At 47.1% G+C, this 25721-nt stretch overlaps 1 protein-coding gene across 2 annotated transcripts; it reads right to left on the bottom strand.

The window, feature by feature from the left end:
* Positions 1-107: 107 nt before the first annotated feature.
* LOC107320244 (rho GTPase-activating protein 7-like) lies at positions 108-25347 on the bottom strand. Of its 2 annotated transcripts, XM_085518826.1 has the most exons (12): positions 25164-25347; positions 24638-24954; positions 9189-9260; positions 8590-8671; positions 7967-8030; positions 6086-7407; positions 5255-5425; positions 4741-4897; positions 4338-4536; positions 3659-3878; positions 2319-2433; positions 108-2011 (listed from the first exon to the last, which is right to left on the bottom strand). In XM_085518826.1, the coding sequence occupies exons 1-12, from the start codon at positions 25211-25213 to the stop codon at positions 1994-1996; spliced, it is 2787 nt and encodes a 928-aa protein (XP_085374952.1). In that variant the 5' UTR covers positions 25214-25347; the 3' UTR covers positions 108-1993. The 2 variants fall into 2 exon arrangements, with proteins under 2 accessions (XP_085374952.1, XP_015731410.2); XM_015875924.3 differs by lacking the exons at positions 24638-24954; positions 25164-25347 and adding an exon at positions 22036-22108.
* Positions 25348-25721: the final 374 nt, after the last annotated feature.

The following is a 25721-nucleotide window of genomic DNA, read 5'->3' as shown; positions in this document are numbered from 1 at the left end:
ACCAACACAGGGAGTGCAGAAGCACACAGGTCCAAAGGCAGAGAACTGGTGCTGTGGGCACAGCTCAGAGCATTTCTGGTCTCAGGAACTGACTCCCTCTGGGCCCATTCACCAAAACTGTAATCTTTATTCTGAAGTTTGAGGAATAACAAGAAATCTGCAAACCACCTCAGCCACAGACTGTCACCCACACTCAAGCCAGTCATTGTGTCTTAACTGAGGCCCAGCACCATCCTTACCTTATTTACCAGGCCCATCAGGGAGCAGGACACCTGATGTTTCTTGTCATTTCTGGCAGCCCACAACCCCAGTGCAGGGTTGGTGCTCTGGTGCTTGTTGCATGGAAGGTGTTAAATGAACTGATAGGGGAGCACACTTGTAGCTGCAGAAGAGGTCAAACATTGCACTCTGAGAAAGCTTTCAACAGCAGGGGGCTGTGACTCAACACTAACCAGGACAACAGAGCACACTGAGACTGATCTGCAAGAACACCCCACATTCCTGTCACTGTTCCTTGCAAGGGCCCTGTGCTGACATCCAGACAAGCAGTGGCTTCCTGCCATCAGAGCCCAGCTGCTACATTAAGTTGCATGCAGCCACACTGCAGTGCTGAATGCACAGCACAAACCTGGGGCAGTTCCACTCAGAGTCCTCAGAGTTGGTAAAATGGGAACTCCGTGCTGCTCTCCCTCATATAGCACCTTCCAGCAAACCCAAAGCAAAGGGAGAGCTCAAGTGCATGAGATTAAACAGATAGATCTGCAGCCAGCAAAGTGCTTGAGGACTCAGGGGATTTTGAACACTGCTGGCAGCAGGGATAGGCATTTCCCTTGTGCCATCCTCTGGAGGGATTGTGAGAGCTGGTCTCACTTTGTTTACCTGCTTGCTGGTACATCTGTTTGCATCTATCCATCCACATATAGCTATAGCAGCACAATACAGGGATACAAACAGGACACAGGTATCTACCCTCCCATAGCAGATAGATGGCCCAATTTCTTTCCTACTGGCTGAAGGAAGCACCTGCTGAGCAGCAGCATGGCAGCCCATGATGCGGGGGCATCACTCTGGTGTATTGTACTCCCGCTCACCTCCTCCAGCTGTCCCTGTTCTCCCTCAAAATGTTGAGCTGGGCACTGTACCCATCCCACAGTACCTGAGCAGTGCTCTGCAGCTAAGCACAAATTGCAGCAACTGTTGGTTGATGACAAGTCCAAACCAGGAAGGGTCCAGTCTAGAGACAGCAGCCAGGGACAGACACGGTCCAGTGATGAAGGTGTGGGTCCGGATGAGCAGGTCCATATCCAGGTAGAGCTCCACAGGGGCCACTCCTCATGGTCACCATCAAGAAGGGGGAACAGCCCCGGCTCAGCTGTTCCCAAGTCCCATCACAAAGGCCCCTCCTCAGAAGGGCAGAGGACGTCATCATGGCCCTTCACAGTGCACCAGTCATAGCAGGAAGGTGCAGGATGGCTGCCGGCCCAAGGTTAGTTAGCTTTGGGGTCACACTGCAGTGCCTGGGGCACCAAGAGCCAGGAGGATGGAGTTCAGGACACCCTGGAAATGAACAGCTGAGCAGGGGGCAGTAGCAGGAGACAGATGTATCATGGAGGATATGGGGAGCACAGGGTTGGCAGTGGGCTCACTTTGGGGAAGGATGAGCAGCTCCATGCTGCTCAAAGCCATGTGCAAGAAAGACCAGAGCTGAATGCTGGGGTGCACCGAGGGCTCCCTGAGATAAGGGGGCTGGGAATCAGTTGTGACAAGGCTGCAGGACAAGCCACCCCATCCCCCAGTACCTGAGAGCTTGGCAGACAGGAGAGGAAGACGGTCAGCCCCCAAGTGCAGATCAGCAGGCACATCCATGGCGAGGACTGTGGAGGGAGGTGGGGCAGCAGAAAACAGGGCAGGCTTGGTATCGGTGACAGCAGCTGGGGTGAGCCCCAGTCCAGTGAGTGCCAGCAAAGTCCATAATAACAAGGAAGGGCCGAGGTCAAGCTGGGAAATCAGTCTGTGGGTTAAGATTCAAATGCAAATTAACAGGGGTGGGGGAGAGAGGGCGAGGGGCTGTGAGCAGACACAGGCACATGGCTGTCACAACAACCAGGTTCCAGCACAAAGCCCCATTTCTTGCCAGCTCCTTCAAGACGGGAGGGTCAGCCCTAACTGAGACCTCCCCACAGAGCATTATGGCAGCCTCTGCCTCACAGGCACCAGTGTGAATGGGGCAGCCCTCAGTTACACAAACACCAAGCTGACCCCAAGCCCAGGGCAGCAAACCCCCGCCCCTGCTTTTTCAGTGTGACAGCACATCATACCTGGAAGAGCCTGCTGCACTCCGTTATCATGTGGGCCAAGCCCTGCGTGGCTGCCAGGTTCTCACTCAGCTCCCTCTGGTCCGGCTTCCCCAGGCTGCACTTCCTCTGGCTCGATCTGCAGATGGGGAAGGAACACGGCACTGCTGCCATATGGTGCATCACTGCATCACCCCTGACCAAGACAGGGGCAGCATAGAACACATCTCCTCCTGAGAGACAGGGCACAGCACTTCCCAGATCACATCATGCATGGCCACAGATAACTATAACCCAACTGCTCTGTATGCAGCCTGCAGCTGCTGTGCTCCTACAGCATCCACAAGGACCACATGGCACACATTTCAAAATCAGTCCCCTCTTTATTACAAACTCAATCAATCACTGCATGGCAGAATTAATCCTGCCTTCCGACACTTATCTGTGTACATTCCTGCCAAACAGCTCCAAAATCCACTGGGAGATCAAGTCCTCAGCAGTGCACCTCAATGTCAGCCCTGCACTTTGAAGTCTGAACCCTGCTCTGCAGCATTAATGCCTGGTTGCAGCAACCCTGAGGGTTCAAAGGAACCCCCTTCTGCACAGTGACAGCAAAGGCAAAGCTCTGACTCTCCTTTTGATCCTGGTATTTCAAAGGAATGCTGAAGTGAAGGTACCTGCAGCTGGGAGGAGCAGCTGACCTGTGCTCCTGCCTCACCCTGAGAACAGCCCCAGTCTTGAAGTCACCTGTGAGGTGACAAGTGGCTGTGCTGCTGGGCACTGTGCTGCTTTCATGGCCTCCATGCCTGTGTCCACACACAGGGGCACAGAGCAACCAGTTCAGCCTCAGGAGCACAGATAAGGCTGAATGCTCACTGAGATTCCATTTGCCTGCTTTGGCCAAAGGGCACCTTCCTCTCTGCACGTAGGAGCAGATGTTATGCAACCCAGATAGCTTAACTTCTACTTATGGAGATAAACGTGCAGGATGCCCTGGCTCTGTTTGGCAGAAACAATCCCTTATCGCCCAGCGGAACGACTGAGAGCAGCTGCTACCAGGGGTCTGCAGTCCCCACACATCCCACAGTAACACAGGCAGGGGGCACAGCTGGGCAGGAGGACACGGGGCACCCAGAGCCCCAGGGATGTGCTGCCTCACTCACTCACCCCCCAGCAGCAGGACAGGAGGGGCACATGGTCTGTGCTCAGCCTGCACTGAGGGCAGCCCCCTCTGGGCCTCAGCACCCACATTTGTGACAAATCCCAACTGCCTCCCTTTAGAAGCAGGCACTGAGCCTGGGACAGCTACACTAAGCACTGCTCTAGCAAAGAAAAATGCTACTGCAAGCAGCAAAATGAAATACCGAGAGGAGGAGGAGGAACTGTCCCGTCTGAGGGTGTTGAGGTGGAACAGCGACGGAGCCAGACAGACAGCGATGTTGGTTGGGGTCATTTGGTTTTCCTCAACACACGCAACCACATCTCGTAGGAAGAACAGGAGAATTTTCAAAGCTTCTCGGTTTTCCTTTGGCAGAAGGAGAATGGCAGCCTGCACAGCCTGCAGCTGCTGCTCCTTTGGCACATCTGGAAACAGAAAACAATGGAAATCACGCATGATTGCAGAGCAGCATCCATTACAGACATGCTAAGCAGGGCACTGAACACTTAGGTTCATGCATTGCCCTGTCACTCCAGCTCACAACACAAAGGCTGCTGTCACCATCACAGCATGTGTATGATTTTTGCCCATCACATCAATACACAAACTCCACGATGCTGGTGCACAACTTATAGTTCTTGAATGGCAATGCCAGTGGACTTACACAACTGGCTCTAGGCAGAACTGGTGCTAATTGCAGCCCAAATGAAGGCTTATCTCCGCACACTGAAGTTGTCTTTTCAGTCAGGCCCTGACTCATCTGTCCCTCTGACACCGAGGAAGCCTCACAGCACCAGTCCCATTCTGTCCAGCTTCATACAGCCACATGCTAAAGGAGCTTAAGATGTTCAAGGAATTGGAAAGCCATAGGTTTTGTTACCTACATTGGTAGATGTGGAGGAAGGACTCACAGAGCCTGCTGGTAAATATGGGCTCAGGAAGGTCTCGGAAATACTGCTTCACCATATCTGCCACATCAAAGGCTGACTGCCCTTCGTAGCACACACTGTTTGGGCTGGTTTCATTCATTTCCCTTAAGGACAGGATCCTGGATCTAACACCAGATTTGCGGAACAGGCCAACCTACAAGTAGAACAGAAAATGTTGAAGTCACCAGCACTCAACACAACATCACTGTTCTTTCCTTTAGATAGTTTAAACCCTCTGGTAGCAGGACTTAAACACCAACATATTCTGGTGCCAATGGAAGCAGATGGCTACTTCCCCCAGGCAAACCATGACTGAGAGCATTGTTTCTCTGCTTAGTGGCATGTCCTCAGTTCATACCTGGTCCAGAAAGTGGCTTCTTAAATAGTCCAGTGCCTGCAGGATGCCGACAGGCAGCGGGTGGTTTGTTCGCTGAACGTTCAGCAGCAATGGGACCCCAAAGACATTTTTGTCCTTGTAGTCAGAGGCTTTTATTTTTTTTAACTTTGGTATAGTCCTGAAAACAAAAACCAGCACATCAATCTTAACAGCTCCCAGCACAGCCCTGCCCAGCCCTCTCTTGCCTCCGTTCCTGCAGTCCCTGAGAAGCACCTCCAGCACAGCCCCAAACACGGGCAGATTGAGAGAGAAACTACACAGTGCTCTGAAACCAGTCACACATTGTAACCACCAGCAAGGAGCACAAGTTTTGTCTACAGCAGATGAAATGCTGGAGCCACAGAAATAACCACAAAGTGGCACTAATTTAATGGGATGAGCTTCCTCACTATGGACAACGTAACCTGGTCGGACAAGGAAATTCACCTTCTTGCATCAGATCCTCTCCTTTCCAACACCTTTTGCTTCAACTTACCAGTTCCAGCCCTGCTTACTGGAAGGGGAGTATCTGTCCATGACAGCCGTGAGTTTCAGCAATGCCAGCTTTTGTGCCCGGGCCAGCTGGGCAGCCGATGGACTGTCCGTCTGCATGGAAGAGCCCTCCATGTTCCCATTGTCTTCCACAGACCCATGTTGCTTCCTGTGCCTACAGGATAAGTAAGAGCTGGTCACTCCAAAGGACTGTTCCCATTGTCTCTCTTAGTTTTCTGCTTGCTTCTGTGAAATCCCCACTAAACACAACCCGTGGCTGCCAAACAGGTTGTGGTTAACTGCTGTCAAACAAAGTGCTTCTCTCTGTGGCCGTACCAAAGGTTTCAGTAAGAAGCACAGTAAGCCAGCCATCAGTCTGACTCTATATATCTAAGTATTGATATACATAGAGTCATAAAATCATTAAGGTTGGAAAAGAACTTCAAGATCATCTAATGTAAGCACCAGCCCACCCCACCATGCCACTCAGTGCCGCATCTCCACAGCTCTTAAGCACCTTCAGGACGGTGTTCCCACCACCTCCCTGAGCAGCTGTGCCGCTGCATTAACACCCTTCCTGAGAATAACTTTTCCCTACTACCCAACCTGAGATCATGAGAGCCCTGCTTCCAACGAGATCAGAGCAGATGTATGTAGACCTTGTGCTGCCTACAGCCCAGAACTGCTTGGCACCACCGGTGCAGACTCCAATACCCAGAGCAGACTCCCTTAAGAACATTTTGTTCTGGAATAACAATTCCATTTTCAGTGGAGAGAACCAACAGGGAAAGCTTCCAGAAGGGTGTTTTAATAGGGAAACACAAGGACGACTGACCTGTTGGTCTTTGTAGGGTCTGCCATGAACTCCAGCTCTGTAGAACTGAGCTCCTTGCCCATCTCAGAGCTGTGCTCTCCCTCAGAGGACAGCTCAGCTGCTCTGTTAACTTCCGAGTGCTCTGTGTCAAGACAGATTTCTTTAGGTGAGGAGGGATACAAAGCCGTCAAGTCACTGGCAAAGTCCAAATACCCATCGTCTGAGTACTTCTCTGTCCACTGATCAACCAGCTTTCTGAGACCTTTGACGTCTTCTATGACACTGTTCAGTTCTGAAAAAACATCATCATCTCCAACTTCTGCTGCCTCCAGCTTATCGAGTTCAACATTAGGCATGTTGTCATACACACTCAGCCTGTTATCTGTGCCTGAGATGGGGCTCCAGGGGGATCTGGAGTCCTTGGACCGGCTTCTGCTCCGGCTCTTTCTGCAGCCAGTTCTCCAGCTGACAGGAGAGTCGTCTCCTGGAGACACAGGACTATTTGTAAGGGCTCTGGGGAAAGTGCCAGGTTTGTGGTCTTGCGGTACTTGAAACATCTGGTTCGTTTGTAACTTCACTTCATTGTTTAGGTTTCCCTGAGATACATCGCACCACAGCAGGAGCTTGCCAGACTCCGAGTCCTCTGCACCCCTCCCTTTTCTTTCACAGCAGCTTTCTGGTTTTTTAAGAGGACGGGCAGTGCTCACTGTTCTCCCGTTCTCAAACTTACTGTTGTTATTGCAGCTTGGAGGAGAACTGCTCTTTGTTTGGGTGCCAGGGAGGTCAGCAATATTTACACAGTTAAGCATCTTCATCTTCTCCTCATTAAGTCCTTCCAGAAGGAAAGGTTCACTTATGATGGGTTTGGCCTTTGTTTGACCACTCCTTAAGTTGCAGCTTCTTAAGTGCAACTTCTCCATTTTCTTTAGAAGGCTCTTCCTCTTTTTGTACAGTGACTTATCCCAAAGCTTCTTCTCACTGGTGGTATTTAAACATTCACTGGGGGGAGGTGAACAACTAAAGGCAGATTCCAGCGAAGCAACTCTACTGCAGGAATTCAGGCTGGTTTCCATGTCTTCAACAGGCTTTGGGGAGCTAACAGCATCACTGTCACCACTGCTAGCGCTGTGAATTGATGAGGCATCGTGCTTGTCACCATGGTCCAAAAGGACGCTGTCTTCATTGCCAGTGCTCTGCAGTATTGGGCTGCCTGTGAGGGATGCACAAGCACCTTCTGTGGAACCTTCTAGGCTCTCAAGGCGAAACCACTTCTGGCTGCACCGCTCATACACCCATTTATTACTTATTGCACAAGGTTCATCATCATCATCAGAGTCGTCACTCTTGGAAGGAAAAAAATGAATAAACATTTCAAGGGCAGTTTTGAAAACATTGCATTATCAAAAACGTAAGTGAAACAAGACTGCTGCCTCCAAAACCTACATATGGAAATGTGAACATTCAGTTACCAAAGGTCTACCCTGAGCTCTGCTCTGCCACTTGAAAAACATGGTGACAAATTACACTCCAGCGTGCTGACAAGTCCTCTAAGTTTACCACAGGAAAAGAGGGCAGATTTGATCTAAGGATAAAAAAATTCAGTTTTGCAGCAAATCCAGAGCATTTGGCCAGATGATATTTTTATCCAGAGACAAGAAATCAAACACTTCGTCATTCTTCAGTGACCAAAACCTTCAGGTAGAGATCCACTCGGCTGTGGGACTGTGGCACATTTCCCTCTTGGAGACCCTTAGCCACATTGAGCATCCACCCCAGGTGCTGTGTTTGCTGTGCTGCCCACACACAGTGAGTGCCTGGCAACAAGCAAACCTTCATTCACCTTCAAAAAATTATTTTAATCACACTTTTACTGAGAAAATTAACTGCATTTCACAAACGTACCTGTTTGCTCTGACGATTTATTTCCACTTCCATCAGCGCACACTTATTCAACGTGTTCAGCCGTCTAGGGTAGAAGAAGAAGAGTGCAAGTGTTGAATTTAAGCTATTTTTTTATTTTTTTGTCAAAAACAAACATGCTCCAAACTAGCAGCAAACTTCTAAACTGAATCAGCGTTACTTTGGTGCCCAAGACTGGTGCACAGCCAGGTGTTCTCCACATGTTTCGGCCCAAGCGGTGCCCACTAACAGCCCCATGACATTCACAGGTCCAGCTCTGCCATCTTAAAACAAAAGAAGACTGGACTTAGCTGCACTTGCATTCAAAAAACTTAAAATGAGCTTTAAGGATTGACCGTGAAAAACTGATTCAAGACTTCGAAAATGAAACAACACTGAGCTGACTTCTTAAAGGAACTCAAAAAAATGAGGTTGTGAAGTGAAATCCTTGGAAGGAGTTATTATCCAGCATTTTAATTAAAGCCAGCAGAGTCAATTATGCCCCAATACAGTCACAGCATCGGTGACTTTGTCATACTCTGACTCAAACCGAGCCAGGAACAGCTGAGTGACTAACACCTTGTGGAACCTGCAGGTGTTAAAGATGATCCATGAGTAACATTTACCTGAACAGAGATTCGATTGCATCTCCATCTAAAAATTCATGGTCTTTCCTCACAGTCCTTACATCAATAGGAAACTGCATATCTGCAAACAGAGAAGTTGGAGCTGAAATGTGAATTATGCTGGCAAAGACAGGGAAATTTGCTACAGGTTTGACATAGGCCAAATACATCAAAATCTATTTTGACAGTTTCTCCAACATCCTTCTTCAAAAACACCATTAAAACAATCTCACTCAAGACTGCAGGCTGCAGAGATTTGGATGGGTTTGGATGCAGTCTGTGTGTCAGACAAGAAATAAAGGCCCAAAGAAGAAACCATTATAAGTAAATTATAAGCAGAAATTAAGCAGAAATTTGAGTCGCACTCTAACCACAGCCAGACAAGTTCTGGTCCTTTACAGAATCATCCTGAGGCCACACCAGCCTGGTGAAGGCATCACTCCTGCAAGAACAAGCACCATGCTGCATGCTATCTATGGGTTTGCATGAAAATACTGCAGAATTTGGAAGTGCTCCCATCAGAAGTGCCAGGTTCTGAAAGATTATTCATATCAGCAGTTCTACTTGAGCTCAGCATCAGCTGCTCTTTGGGATCCTACCTTCAAACAGCTGGGCATACTGGGGAAAGCCGGCAGCCCGCAGCCAGGCACAGGCTTCTCTGGCTTCAAGTTCTGCAATGAGAACACAACATTGCTCACTGGTAATGCTTTTACAGAATATGCAAGCTAGTTTCATGCAGAGGATTCCCATAAGACCTTGCTTATGAATTTATTGTCAATATACTACTAAGAGAAAGAACTTACTGCATCCAGTTCATTTACACACACATACCTCTGTAGTAAAGGTTCTGACATAGGATAGACATCAAACGAGAGATCAGTTATAAGCACATATTTGAGATGTCATACACCAGGGCCCTCGTACAGCAAAGACCATTTGTACACTCTGAGCTGATAAGACGCAGACAAACCCTATAAATAGGCCTTAAATCCCATCACAACATTAATAATGTGGACTCTGCCCAAGCATTCCCAGAACAGGGGTTCTCAGGAGTACCTGTTGCTAGGGCCCATCAATATTTATTTCCTTGCCAACTACCCACTCGACTTGGCAGCAACTTCAGCATAGCAGATGTCAAGAATTAACTGCTCACTTTCTGACAATCCATAGAACCCGATGGCCAACACTTTACCATTCCCACAGGAGCAGGAGCAGAATGTAACTTCACAGAACACTCAACAGATGCCTCAATAACATAAACATGTTTACACGATTGCATGCCAGAAGGCTCTAACTCAGCACAGACTGGCAGCTCCTGGGTCTGCTGAAGGAGAGGAATCTCACGCTGCACACTTTTTACATCCACATGTACTACAGCACTTGTTAGAACAGACACAGACCAAAAGGCAGAGATTCCTTTCACAGGAATGTTATAAAACCATATTTAAAAAGGCAGAAATAAATCTGATATATTCCTCAGTGGCCTATATATACTGCACTAACATTTATTATTACACCCAACACTGTAACTTATCACAATCTTCACCAAAGATGCAGCACTCACAAAATACCAAGGCAGGGGACCAACAAAACACAAGCATTATATTCATAGAGAAAATTACAACAGAGAGCAAACCTGCTGACAGGATCCAGGAGAAGGACCAGTACAGCAGCACAGCAATCCAAGGTTTGCATCTGGGTCAGCACATGGAAGTACAGCCCAGCAGTCTCACGCTCAGCTCTTCTTGCTGCACCCCAACATGCTGGATGCATGATGTTGTTTTTAGAGCAAACCAAACCCAAGCCACGATGAGAACAAGAGGCAAACAAATATCTCGTGGCTAGCAGTGACACCAGCTATGAGTAGAACAGAGAATTCAATGATGTTTTCCCACCTAGAGATGGCCTCTTCCACAGGAAGAAGGGTTTGTCCTACAGTTTTTGCAGTTCTGTGCTCGTGAGAAAGAACATATTTGCTCAACAAGGCAAGTTCATGAGGGACTTCTGCTCCTCCCTATGCCATGCAAGCACAGGCAGGAGAGCAGGCAAGACAATCCTGCCTTTTTATTATTATTACATATTACCCCAATCTGGAAAGCAACTGAAAAAAAAATCCAAACAATTTTGCTCTTTCCCAATCTCTGATTGCATGGGAAAACTCTTCTCCCCACACAGAGCTAACCCTGCTACAGCAGCAACAGGCAAAAGGACACCCAGGCACTCCTCCTTGAGACCTGTTCTATTGGAGATGAAAGCAGACTGACCCAGCCCAGCCAGTGCCGCTGCCCCCCAGCCCTGAACCATTGCCCTGCTCAGCCGCCTCCTGACCAGCAGCCAGCGGTCCTCCGCAGTGTAACATGCAAAGACTAATTGCATTTTATTAATACAAGTGAAAGTATCCTTGCTTGGAATGTTGCCAGGGTAATTTAGGCTCCATACAGACAATAAATACGTACATCTGGAAAATGAAAACAGTGAGATATCTGGCCTTTGTTTCCTACTTTACTGTCATGCTGTTGTTTTGGAATCACAGCCAGCTCCTCAGTTAGCACAGCTGAGAAGTGCAATCTATCCCCAGACCTTGCAGTGAGCTTAATTGCATCTTTATCCAGCTCCTTGGCATTAGCTTCCCAAGCTGATTACTGGGACTCCCAAGCCACCATTAAGATCTTTACTTGGATCCTTGTCATTAGCCTCCCTTGTCAGTTACTCGGACCCAGACAAGTCGAAAGGCATTTTCTTTGCAGATCACATTAACTAGCTTGGCAGCATTGGCCGATCTTTTAATTGCTTCTACCTAAGTTAGAGGAAGTGCTGTTTGCTCCACCTGAATTTCAAAGGACTCGAGGGTGTCTAACTCGCTCTGACTTTAGGGGATATGGGAGTACAACTCTTTCAATTTCTAAAACCACACTTGAGCAGTATTCTCCAAGCAGATCGGAGATAAAACTCCCCGCAGTCCCAGACCAGAGCTTCTCCATGCTTTGATCCTGCAGGCTGTCCAACAGCAAGTGCAGCACTCCGCATGGCTGGTGTTTTACAGGGACTGAGATATATTCCATGTAAAATACTTAGGAGGAGCTACATGGAACAGCTTGGGTAATTGCTTGATTCCAGTGCAGCCAACATCAATAAACCTGTATTACAGAAGTAAATAGTGTGAAACGAGCATCTTGCCCGTGCTGTGTCATGGCATAGCATTAGGTTTTTCTTAGTTATACAAAATGCCAATAAAACTACTGCACAAGAGACAAGTTCAACCCACAGGTCACAAATCATGTACTCGAGAGAACTCATCTGTGAGCAATTTATTTATGTGAAAAGAAAGCAGGCTTATCAGCCCCTCCAAGGTACACTGAGCCAGCCTACAGCTGCGGAGTCTGGGTCAATGCACTGCCTTTGCTTGGTCAACGCACCCTAAAGATGAAACCCCGGGTCACTCAGTACAGCCCAAACAACCTGCTCATTACCATCTGACTGAAAAGCACCATACAACTCCCTGTTGCCCTGTGTGTACCACAGGCTACGTAGATATGGGTACACACATCTGTCTGTACAGGCTTTCTCATTCCAACTACGTGTGTTCATTTAGAAGGAATACCTGCAGGTAAACCCACACTGCACAGCTATCTGAATTGGATAGTGAAACAAGGCACGGTGCTCTGGGTAGGCTGGTCTCAGGAGAACTAGAACATTTAACATTACTTCCCCAGAAGTTGACTTCAAATCACTAATGGCTGAGTGTTTCAGTCATCTCTTTCTCTGAAATGAACTTTCACCGCAAAATTGAGTGTTTCCATTTTGAGAGTAGAGATACAGAGAGAGAAAGAGGCAGTTTCACTTTTGCTTTCCTAATAAAAGGCGCTCAGAATTTGGCTTTTTCAGGTGGTCAGAGAAAACCTGCATGATTCGGGTTCAACTGGTAGGGAGGAAATACATAATACAGTGCAGAACACACAAGTAATACATTAAAACAACAGTTAAAAGAGATAGAAGGGTATATGAGGTAATGGGGAAGAATGATCAGATCCACAGAAGAAAATTAGCAAACACGATGATTTAACATAGTAAGTAATCAGATATAATCAATAAAACTAACAAAACCCAAAACTTCCAAACAAAGAAAATCCATTGACTGAAAAAGTATTTTCCCCGTGGACAAAGGCTGAAGAGTCACTGTCTGTGACATCATCCCAAATGCAAATGAAATAAAACCCAAATGAAATCCTGATAGAATGCAGGCTCAAGAGGTTTAGCAAATACTTGCATGAGTTCTCTACAGCAGTTTGGTTTGGCCACATTCACATCCTTGCTTTGCTTTGTTATTTGCAAGTATTTGAGGCCACAGTTTTGCTCAGATCAATAACCTGGGGACAGCAGCTCTTCCTTACAGATAGGAAATTCACTGGTCTTTATGAACAGCCAATGTTTGTTCATGAGTGACTGATCAGCTCACATTCCCCTCATAGGCTGAAACTCTTTCCAATGGTATTTGATGTTTGTTTGCCAATCTATTCCAAGAATGCATCAACAAGAAAGAAAGAAAAAAGAGTACTGGTTAATCCCAGCATCTGTCATTACAGACCAGGAACTGATTTTATTATATAATTCATGTTACTTGCTATTTTCCCGGATCAAGCTCATCATTAACAGAGGGTCTAAAGTTGGAACCATAATACAGACTGCAACAAGAGTCAAGAAATGGGTCAATATCCACGTTGCTTTAAGATAACTTTCTTTGGAGCAATTAGGTAGAAATGCAAAAGCATTGCTACGACACCACTGCTGCCCTGACCACACACCTGGCTCCTACAACAGGTCAGAAGGTGGCTTAAAATCAATGTAAAGGCCAAATAGAGCTATATTCAAATGTGAATGTAGGCTCTGCAATGCACTGATGTATCTCAGCCATGCCTTGTAGCCAATTCTAATCTCTTCATGCTAAACTAAGCTCTTACTCAAATAAGAGCACACAGTCCACAGCAGCTTTTCAAACATTTAAACATCTAACATCTTAGCACTGCACTCCCAGCATTCCACAGGCTTTGCTCTCTGTTCTGCGGATCCAACTTGTCCCTTGTCAGGGTTTAAGCTCTGCACATAACTCGTGCTGACCTCTTCCTTCCCCAAAGCACTTGTCTCCCCCAGCTGTAGGGCGTCACAAGGCTGCTTATTTGACGCACTGTGTTTAAATAACCCACAAGTTTTTAAACAACATTTCTATCAGCATTACATGGTTAGAAGACATCCAGAAATGTCAAGACTCCTCGAGCTGGGTTGGCCCAAAGTGGGCTCAGCACCGAAGCCACTGCAGCTCACATCAGCTTAAAGCCCTTGGTAAACATCCAAGGTCTTAGAGCTCCAGGCAGCAAATCTCATATGAGACAAGCTAAATGCTTAAAGAGCAACCGCCTGAGGCACTGAACCTGCATCATGGTTTAGTTGTGATTTTCATCTTAGGAGATAGCAAAGAACCCAAAGCCAGTACTGAAACCACCAGCAGTCAGCTTTGGTTCTGGGATGGCTGGCAAGGTCCTTTCCCAGCTCCTCTCATGGCAGGGCTGGCAGCATCTGTTCTGGCATTGCCAGATCCAGGTATAGGTCTGGCGACCACCTGAGCCTTGGTGCTGCCTCTCACAGCATCGTGGAGACAAGACAAAAGCCCCTTTGGATTTTAAGTCTCATTTAAGTACATTAAAGATACATGGCTGCATCCTCCATAACACCTGCAGTTAATCACAAGGTGCCCACTACCAACTGACAGCTATAAAAATGTATCCACTGCAACACAAATCAACAGGAGCCTGTAAGGCTTGGAGACTTCAAAGCCTTTCATTTTGGTTATTAATTCACTTTGTCTTTATAGACCTTTCCAACTCAAAAGAACATCATTTCACATTCCAGATTTGAGGATGATGCTCAGAGAAGAAATACTGAGACTAAAACTCCCAAACAACTGAAACCCATTAACAAAAGCATTTCAGATCAAAACATAATGTTTTGCCTTTGCTGCCTTCAGATTTCAGTACTATTCAGTCCTTCCTTAAGACTGAACTAAAGCTCAGTGCCAGCCTAATCATGACAGGAGGTTATGGTCTTATTTGTGCCCAGGCACGACACAATTCTTGAACCAAATAATTTTTCCTTAGATGGGTTGGCTGTGGAGGCTGTTTCAAGACATGGAGTTGGCAGGTCACAACAGTATGTGTTGTCCTGGGAGACTGCTGACAGAAAGCAAGAAGTGGGTTTCAATGCTTCAGTTTATTTTAAAGCAACAGGACAGATAAAGCTGGTTAAGTTAGAATTGTATAAAATACACGCGTCATTTCTTCTGATTACCAAATACACACAGAAGTTACTTGTGGCATTGCAAATGTCATAGGCTGATATAGAGTAAGAACTGGAATAGTTCAGTAACAGAAGCATTTGTCATGTTTTCCCATGTTTGAGAGTGGCTAAAGCTGCTGGGTTCCAGCTGGCCCCAGGACATGCTGTGCAGCCCCTTACTGTGACACAGACAGCCCTTGCCTCTGGTATCAGAGCGAGGGAGCACCCAGGCTGGTAGGAGCTGATGGGCTGGTTTGCATCAATATTATTTACTCAACTTTATGAGAACAACAAAAATGTGTAGTAAAGGAGACAGTATGGAAATAGACACTACGCCTACACTCCTCCTTTCCTCCTCCCCAGAAATACCCCACTTTATCTTCAAGAAAAAGGAACAATAAAAGGGGGGGGGGGGGGGGGAAATGGGCACTGTTCCCCTGCAGCCCCAAACAAGCATAAGCAGTGACAGCACCCACGTTAAATATTTTACCATTAATGGCTCAAATATAAAGCATTCTGGATGATCTATGGAAGCCCTGCAATCAGATGTCTTACAAACTTTGCTCAGCCACATTTCCAATTGATGGCTTTCTGATGAGAGGGGAGTTGCCCTCACTTCTATCATCATATTTAGAAATCCATTTACGTCCCTTTGAGGTTACTTGAACGATCACTTCTGAAAGGTTATAACAAATGCTGCTAAGCCATATTTGTTATTTCTGTGAAGTCTGGAAAGTGTAAATGCTTAAATCATCAACCAAGCGCATAGCATTCATATTCAGCATACCTTTTAAAAGCATACTTAGCATACCGCTGAGAAAGATCACTGTGATGGAAGTCAAGTGCCCGGATTAATTTAAAGGAGTGCATTTCACAATCCATCATTCCAGAACAGGAGAACAAGGAACCGCTCAGTTAAATTAAATGGTGAGTTACTCAGGAACATATCAAAGGAAATCCATCTGAGCAATGAGTCTAATTCAGACATGAAATTCAGGGCTGACACGACCAGAAGCCGAGCAGTCCAGCTGGCTTTAACAAACGATGGATATTTATTTACTTGCACCCTCACACAACATGCAAAGCAACAATTTATCTGCGTTGTGACACAAGGGAGAAGCTTCAGACCAGCCCCCTTCAAGGACTCTTTGAAAGAGAACAAGCGTAGAAAAAACAGCCTGGGAATGGTGGGCTGGGAGCAAAACCAGCTTTACAGATATTACCCAAAGCCTAAGATCTCACAGGGTATTTTTAACTACATTTCTTTTTCCCCTCTGTTTTGTATCTTTAAATAACTTCTGCCTGTTCTGTTTTTCCACCAGCTCTTCTCCTCAGTTTCCCTTTACTTTTTGAACTTTTTATCCCTGGACTTGCACAGATATATTTAACCCAACCTCCTCATTACAGGAGAAACAGCAGTTTGAAACAAAATGTCCCTGTAAAATGCAAGTTCCTTGAAAACCATCCACTCTTTAAGAGTAAATTGCAGTACTTCCCTCATAGTGCAATACCTGACAGTATTCCAGGAAAAACAAAGAAAAAGAGGCATATTTCACCATGGGAATGTGTGCTTATAGGCCAGCACACTTCTGAGAGGCTGTACCTCTGAGCTGGGGAGTCATACTGAGTCAGTCATCCTACAACCTTGCAAACATTGACAACCGCCAGCTGTGACCTGAAGCACAGCAGTCAGCAAACATTCCAAGCTGATGTCATCTTCAATAGCGATAACTTTTTCCTCCTTATACAACTTGATGGATTTGGGCATCACTTATAAGCCTCACACACAAACCAGCACACTGTGAAAAGCACCAAAGTACTGGAGAAGGTGTTGATCTGGAGAGCTGTGCTGGCTGAGAGGGCAAAGTCAGAGAGCAGAGGTTGCTGCTGGCCAAGGTCACACAGCTGAACACAAAACCTCCTTGCACAACTCGCCCCTTTGGGCCATCCTGCTGCAGTACAGTGGCTTGTTTCAAATCAGCACAGGATATCATTGCCATCATCTCAGTGCGATTAATATTGTTATTGCAAATGGTACTTTCTGCCAAAATACCAACCTTTCGTTTTTATACAATTGGCAAAATACCTCTTCCTTTTATGGCCTTGGCCAAAATCAGCCCAATTTTTCAGGCTGCATCAGGCATTTGGCAGTAATGCACCTAAATGGCTTTCTAGTGCTGTATGATAACTGAGCGTTGCCACAAGAAGATTTATAGCACAGAGCCCCAGGTAAGGATGCTCCATTTTCCTGCAGACTGATTAGCACTGTCTATTTTAGTGATTTAAGTGTTTTCTCAAAGAAGGCATTCCAAGAGCTGAAATGGATACATATTGTCAGCTTCTGGCAGTTTAAGTGCAAACAGCTGCCCTGAAAGCTCTGCACCCTACCACAAAGAGATGAGCCTCTGTGAAAGCGAGTCAATCAAAGGAGATAAATCTTTGTGTCAGCTCCAATTATTGAGATACTCCAGTTAACTCAGGGAATCACACACATTAGACCGGCTTTAAATGCCCACGTGGTTGGGACTATCCCACTGCTCTTGGGAGGCAATTTCACTGACAGATCAAGAGGCTTTTCTCAGCTAGTTAATTCCAATTAAGTTTTTCCTCTCAATTTCATCCTACTATCCATTATCCTCAGTCAACTACCCTTAGCAATTCCTCCCCTGCCATGCTGCTTGTGTTAAGAGTCCTGGAAATAGTGACATTATTACAAGCACCTGGTGATGAGACCCATGAGACCTCCTAGCATTACAGCCTCAGAGAAGACAGCTAAGGCAGTTTAAATCAAGCCACACACTTTAACTTAGGCATAAAGCTAAACTCTTTGTTACTCCTTTTGTGTTGTCTTTTTCCTCCTAAGAAGCCTTGTTTCTTCTGACTATCCTGACTACAGACAGATAGCCAAGCATCAAGTGTGATGGTGCAGCATCAGAAAACAGCTGCTGCTGCCCACCTAACAATGCACAAGCACCAAAGACCTGGAACAGATGAACTTTGTGACACGTTCTAAGGTCTGGAATCATCTCAAAAAAAAAGAGCAGCTTTAAATGCCAATAGGATCAGCTATGTATTTTCAGTAGATAATACATTAAAAATGAAATTAATTAAAAACATATCCCCTTGGATTTGTTTTCTAATGATACAATCATATGCATCAAAGCTGAACTGCACTCCTGAAGCCATTTACAACCCAGATGCACACTGACACACACCTTATTTCTTAAGAAGGGATGTTCACACCGCTCCCCAGCTCCCCTTCCTGTACCCACACTGCCACCTTTCTCACACTCTCAGGAAGAGAAATGTAATGAAAATAACATGTATGTAAACATATTCCACCAGCACAGGAAGTTCAAAGGTTTTTCCAAGTTTATTTCAAGAACCAAGAGGAATTCAGCTATTTTTTTCCTCCCCTCTCCTCGACACAGCAGTGAGCATCACAGGGCTGCATGCTCCTTAGAGAAAACAAAACCCCTCTCCAAGGAGCAGCAGGAAGAAGAACAGACAAACGGGCCACAAGGAGCAGTCCCTACCCACAGGCCCTGACAGATGAGCCCACAGACTCTTTCCAGTGGTGATTAATGACAAGACAAAAGGTAACAGGCAAAAACTTAAACAGAGGAGGCTCTGTCTGACCATCTGGAAACACTTCTGTTCTGTGCAGACAATAGAGAGCTGGCATATTTGTCCAGAAAGCTTCTGGACTCTCCTCCTTTAAAGAGCCTCAAAAGCTGCCTGGATGTGGTCCTGGGCATCTGCTCTGGGTGGCAGAGGGGCTGGGCCAGGGGACACAGAGGTGCATTCAGTGAAGAAAAGTTTGAACCGGACATGCAGAAAATGGGTGCAGACCTTAAAACAGTGTCTCATTTTGGCTGCTGTCTCCTGAACCAGCTAGTCCTCTTTGAATTGCATTTCAGCAACTCCATGTCATCATTAATAACATTTCCAATTGTCCACTGTACGATAATACTTTAACATACTCATACCACATCTGAATTATTCACTGTTCCTGCTTTGAATCTTGACCAATGACAATTGGATGAGATGATCTTGTAGGTCATTCCCAACCTTGTGGTTCTATGAGGGTACAACCTTGGAGAAAGGTGAAGGTACATGCAAAAAAGGACACCTCCTTCTGCCCTTCCAACTGCACGAGCAGCAGAATAAATGGATTACAAAACCTGCAGGCATTTTCTCTGTCAGGACAGAGAAACATATTACTAAGGAAAAGAAAACTGGAAGAATTTCAGAATGATCTGTTTGTAACCAAACAGCCGCTCTCGACCCCTATCATGGGTACAGCAGAAAGCACCAAGCCAAAATCTGCCTGCATTGCACAAACTACATTCCAAAGGCACTCCTCTGAGGTCATCTGAAGTCAAATTCACAGAAGCGGGAAGAAGCCATGCATAGATTTATACCTGTGATTAATTTTATACCACATGCCGCCCCACTGAGATCCCAGGGACAAGATGTGTGTACATTCAAAAGTCAAGGTTTAAGCTCTGACCTAAATTTACACCAGCACCACACAGCCCACTATTTATGTTATTCAGGCCAAAGGAAAAAAAAATGTACTGGCAGCTGTGAACAGTCTGAAAATCAAACTCCTGATGGGAAGCCCTTCACGCAGAGGTTTGGCTTGTTATTGCAGCTGACTCTCTGCATACCCTTTATCTTCCTTTCTTTCCCCCCATCCTCTCAGAGATAGTTGACCTTAAATGCAAAAGGATAACATAGGTCAGGAGGAGCATTTATTATGGATGAGCTATTTTTCTTTCATGTTTGCAAAAACTGGCAGGAGTCCTTGTTTCAGCTGGATTTCAGACCCATGGGTGATCTGGAATTTAACATTATTTATGTCTCTGTATAGGGGGGGGGGGGGGGGGGGGGGGGCGGGAAAGAGCAATGAAAAGGAAGCAAATAAAAAAAAAATAATCAGACCACAGCCTGATAGCTTCCCTTTTTGGAACCATTCAATTCCATCTCCCCCCCTTGTCTTTGCTGAAGTCAGATGACTACTCCGGTGGTTTGCGGGCACACTGAAAAGAAGTTCAGATATTCACAGAAACTGGACAACGCGTTTCTACATTGTTTTACAAGCAAGGAGCACAAAATGCCTTACAAATTCCAGGAACTAACTTGCACAGCAGCTCTCCTGCTGCAGGCGTTCAGACTGTCTGCTCACAGCTCTGCTATATTAATTGTTCTGCAGAGATGTTGAACTAAATCCTTTACAACACAGGTTCAGAGACGGGTTCTCTGTATTCTCTATGTCTACAGATGGGATCGCAGGACGGGGTGAAATCCTGCTGCTGTTGCTACTGAGGCCGTGCTCCAGCCTCAACCCCCACCCACTGCTTTTCACTGGGTCACAAGGACACACAACCAGATGCTGCCTTCCTGCCCACCCCATACAGTATGTGGCTTCCCAGCAGCCCACCCCCCTGGCTCCAAGGAGCTCTTGGTAATACAAAAGTAAATGCTGAGTGCACAGGAGAGCCACAGTTCAGCACTTGACTTCCAGCATTGTCTGTGTTTGCATCGTTTCAGAGAGGGCCATTCCTCAAGGGTGGGGTTGCAATGAACATTTTTAGGAAAGGTTTATTTGCGTTTGCACGAACCCAAAATGGTTCTAGGGCCAAACCCATCCAGGATTCTTTTCTAAGCTGTGTTTGCTATCAAATAACAAACAAAACTAAGCAGCAAGTTCTTAAACTATTCAGAAAACGGGCCAATCCTAGTGACACAACAAGCTTTACCCACACCTCTTCTTTGGCCACTCATCCTACAGGAGACCTGTCTTTGAGTGGATACCACTCCATTACTGAATGCCACATCTATCCCACACACAGCACATGGAGGGGACTGCAGGAAAGCAACTTTCCAGCAGCACAGAGGATGCTGTCATTAAGTTCAGAGTAGAGACAAAACAGCTAAGCCTTGAAGAACACATTTTGATAGACAACGGATTTCACTTTCAGGCATTTTTCCCCTCCAACATTAGCATACATTAAATTTGAGCATACTTAACATGTAGCAGCAGTCAGGTCAGAGCAGCATTGAGCTAGAAATTCAGGTGTCCAGGCCCCGGAAATAAAACTAGGGTGACATTTTCAGAAGTATCTAAATTAGCTTCACTCTCTAAGCTCCATGGAAACTTGCTTGAGGTGATTATAATGGAACTAAGGCTCCCAGATCTCTTTTGTGCTAGATTCTGTTCTCAAACTTAGCAATAAAAAGCAAGCAGACTGCCTGGAAAATCTGCGTTGTTGAATATAAAGCAGGAATCTGGATAGCACAAACATGAGCATGACTGAGCACAACTCCTTTCAACAGTAAGGGTTTATTTTATGTGGCACTCATGGTCACACAGCACTTCAACGGGCAAACCTGAAGCACAGCCCTCAGGACACAATGCACACAAACAGACGCAGGAGTAATTGAAGAAGCTTAGAAGTAGCATTACATCAACTTAACACCTAGCTAGAAAAGGGCATAAGGTGGCTCAGTTATTTGCTGAAAAGGAAAAAGAGTCAAGAGAAGAGCTGATGTTCAGCCTGAACAGCTCATTTCATCACACTGGTAACCTGGCACTGGAGAGCCTGCTGCTTACTTATAATCTGTGAAACTAGTTTTAGTTGCACTGTTTTCACTGTCCACTAATGGAAATACTGAAGTTCTGAACTCAAAGAACACCACTCACTGAACATCACTGCTTTGATAGGAGACACCCATGGCTCAGACCACGCACTGGCACAGGGCTGACAGCAGCGGCTGCTGGGCAAATCATCCCTGCATGCAGCATGAGAACCAGACCCATGAGCTGCCAGCCCAGCGGTGCACTCACCAGCCCTACCTGACATCTTGCTTCCCATTTCAGCTGCCAAGACTGTATCTACAGTTTTGAAGTATTTCCTGTCTCCTAATTTGAATGGTTTCTCAGTCATTTTTCCACTCAGATGCTCAAGCATTTTCAGAAAAACATCTAAACAGGAAGAGATCTGACCTCTTCTCCCCGAACATCGTGTGCTCACTTTCTCCTGGCACCAGAACATTGCTCAAGTGCCAGCTCCCACAGTGACTCCAGGACATGCTGAGGGGTGGATCCCTTACCTTGCAATTGCCCATGTGCATGTGAGGGTGGCATCATCCAGCTGGTGACCTCTGAGATGGTGCTGGTTTGGTCACCAAGTCAGGGAGGAACCACCCCACAGCCACTGTGACCTATGGAAGAATGCCCGTGGACTCACGTGGTCTGACAGTGGGCCAAATACTTATTTCTAGTAGATATTAGGCAGCTCCTCTCCCATACACTTCTTACACAGAACAAAATCGTTTTGGAGTTTTGACCAACCAAGTCAGAGGGAGCTGTGTGAGCATGTGAGGTGCCAGGAGGAATCTGCTTGATAAATTCTGCTTGCTGGGCTCTGGATTCAGTTCTTCTGCTGAGGTAAATCAAATGCTGACACAGTGCAAGAGTGAGAAGTACATGAGCAAAAGGAAAGGACTTGCAGTTTTCTGTGTTCACATGCTTTCCCTGCAGAGCACCAGGCTGGTTATCTGCACTTTCCTTAAGGAGCCCTAATGTGCCCAGAAACTACATTGCATATGTGCTATATATACACACAAAGTGCTAGTGTGAGGGCCTTGCAGCAGTTTAATCACACTGCAGAATTTAAGATCAGTGACAACTGCAGAAAATTAGGTTTGTTAATTACATTATTCTACACCCCCCCCCCCCCCCCCCCAAGACTTCCCCTTCCATGTACCAGAACCATCCCAAATAAGCAAATCTACTGGAAAATGCCACCCTACCCAGGCCAAAACCAGGCAATCCTAGAGAAGCAAAATGATAACGTGTTACTGCTCAGAAAGACTCGTGGTGTGAAAATTAATAGAGGTGAGTAGATTGCAGTTGTCCTCTGTCTGCTGGTCTGCTTCAGGGGAAGCAATGCCCTCCACACAGCACAGTGCCTGACACACCGGTCACAAGCTGTCATTTAGATTTATCCAAGTTGTTCATTTAATGCCTGACCAGACTGGAAGCAGCTCAAGGCAGATCTCTGCAGTTTCTCCTTAAAGCTGCTTCGAGCAGCTCTTTAGCTTCAGTAATTAATAGTGTGTTTAGTTAAAGCCCTGAACACACAGAGCCTGCAACACCAGCAGGACAGTGACAGCAATAACAAGTCTGCTACACATTGAAGGGCACTGCAGCTCAAAATAAGTTTTCCTTCTTAAATTTTGAACTCCACAGGATTTTTAGGAATGTTTTTATTAAGTTCCAGATCCTTTTGAAAAACCCCTACACTCTGTGAGAGCACTTTCATCACGAAGCAACACACATGCAGAAACAGCATGGGAAGAGCCTTGCATGCTGGACATGGGGAAAGGAAGCACGGCTGGTGTGAGGCAGGCAGCAGCCCTTGTACTTTCACACTGTAATTCACTTACTCCTTCAGCAAACACATCACACTGGACACTCTATGCACTCTATGGTCTTCCAGCTATACACTCACGTTTAAAACAACTTAACAAAGCTTAAGAGAAGACTACACCCCATCACAAACCAGGCCAGCCCCAACCCAGCATATTGTCCACTACTGTTCAATACAGTATTCAACAAAACACCATACAAAGTTAGCACACCTCTGCTGTCAAAGCAACCAGCCGTTCAGCTCGGACGACAGCAGCACACCCAGAGCCACAGCAGGGAGGTGTTCTGAAGCTCTGCCGTGCACTGCACGCAGCATCCCCAGCACACAGCACCAGGCCTGCATCACCCCCACCCCACCAGCCTTTGCAGCAGCTCCTTTTGCACTTCACCCCTTCTGGAGGCTGCTCAATTTCATGCATCGCCACCAGTGACATATTCGGTGTGAGCTTGAACAACGTTGCAGAAATTAAATCAATAGGTTTTCCATAGCAAAGGGAAAGGCCCCATCGGGCACGGCCGGGCTGCGGGCTGCTCACTGAGGAGGAGTGAGGAGCAGCTCCCGAACACCACGTGTAAATCGGGGAAGGTCTCGTTTAAGGGAATCCTGGCTGCCCTCCATCCCCACACCAGCAGCCGGGGCAGCGCTCCAACACAAAGCATTCCTGCGCTGACCCGTCCCAGCACACACCTACACCGCGGCCGTTCTCACGATCCGTAGCTCCCACCATCAACGCGCTCATTCCCAAAACCAGCCATTTCACCCTTAAAACAACCGCGAGCCGCCCGGCCCCGACACCTCCCCGCTCCCGAGTGACGCGAGGCGACGAGGAGCGAAAGGACTCCAAACTTGGTCTAAGAGCCTCAGCACACAGAATGCTGCAAATACAGCTCCATTTACTCTCCGGAGAGGCACGGAACGCGCTTTCACCCCCCGCAGCAGCCCCCGCCAACAGCCCTCGAACCCCGGCCACGCAGCGCCGAGTCCCGCATCCCTCCGGGCGGGCGGCTGCTGCCCCCCAGAGGCGCCGCGAGCCCAGCACCAACACCCCGCAACGAGGCGCCCGCTGCGTGTCGGATGCTCGGTTCTCAGATTCTAACAGGTCTTTTTGTACTTGTTGGTTCTGGGGGCTATTTATTGATGTTTCCCCACATTCCTGGCACTGTAAAGTTTTCCATTTTCTATTTAAACGGTGACGGCGGCAGCCCCCAAACACGCCCCGCTGACCGAAACAACGCCGGAAAAACAAAATAAGGAAGGACAAAAGTAAAACCTGTTCCTACCTGCCATGGAACGAACGACGAGAGCTGTGTCACGTCCCGCACGGCACCGTCTGTTCCTCCGAACGAACCGGCTCCTCGTGGTGCAGCTGAGCCCGGCCGCCCGCTGCGCTTTAAGGGGAGCGGGGAGATCCCACCCAGCGCGGGGTGGAGAATCTCGGCTGGGAACGGGACGAGCGCAGCTGTGTCCCGGCCCTGCAGCTGCGGACACCCCGCAGGCTTCGCCGCGATGCTCCTTGCCCCGGCGGTCGCTCGCAGCCCCTTTGGCTGCTGCCGCGTTAGTAACGGGGACTGAGGGTGGCAGCGCCAAACGCGCGGTCCTGAGCCGTCAGGAAACTAATACAAGGGACGTGTCATTGAGATGAGCTGCAGGACAGAGGCAGCACGTGTAGAGGTGCATTAAAAATCAATTTAAAGAAATGCAGTATCTGATACGATAACCATTTTTCAAACTATGAGAGACAAAACAAAGCCAGTTTCCCAACTCGCTGCTCTCCTTCAGCCTCCAGCTCTTCCATTTCCATCTTACCTTCCAGGCACCTGGAGCAGCCCAGCAAACCATGGCCAGCTGCCCTGCATCAGCCCGTATCAGGGTACACCTGCAGGCCCTCATTAGCACTGATTTCAGCTCCTAACACCAGCACTGAGCTGCTGTAGTAATGTTATATTTTTAAAAGCAGTAAAATCAATCTTCCATCAACTGCTGCTTGGGAGATCAAGTGCCTGCATCCCTGTCTCACCAGCAAGCCCTCTCCCATCCCTTCCTTCCCCCAACCCATCCTGCTGCTTCAGGACAGGCAGCTAATTGGCACCCTGAAATAAGTAGAGACCCTGGGCCATTCTCCAGGTCCAGGATTGTCATGTTGTTCACATGCTGTGCCTTAATTTACTCCTGGCTTTCCTCCCATTGAGGAGTCCTGCCAGCTGTCCTCCAACAGCACTACTGATGCATTTGATGTGGGGTGCTGCTGGGGGTTGGTTGGAGCAACCACTGGGGGCTCTGCCCCACACCTTGGAGAGAGCCGGAAAAATATTTTCCACAGGTATTCCCCCTTCTTCTTGCTTAAAAGCAAACTTTTAATTCCCT

This window comes from Coturnix japonica, chromosome 18 (genome assembly GCF_054131305.1).
Source record: "Coturnix japonica strain WE chromosome 18, WE-NBRP24, whole genome shotgun sequence".
NCBI lineage: Eukaryota > Metazoa > Chordata > Aves > Galliformes > Phasianidae > Coturnix > Coturnix japonica.
The sequence above is the reverse complement of the archived record's forward strand: the minus strand, read 5'-3'. Positions and strand labels throughout refer to the sequence as shown.

Coding starts and splice junctions, on each gene's coding strand:
- LOC107320244 (XM_085518826.1), bottom strand. CDS start 25,213: ATGCAGGGCAGCTGGCCATGGTTTGCTGGGCTGCTCCAGGTGCCTGGA. Junction 7,408..7,966: donor TAAATCGTCAGAGCAAACAG/GTACGTTTGTGA, acceptor TTTCCTTCCAAG/AGTGACGACTCTGATGATGA. Junction 2,434..3,658: donor AGTTCCTCCTCCTCCTCTCG/GTATTTCATTTT, acceptor CCCCATCTGCAG/ATCGAGCCAGAGGAAGTGCA.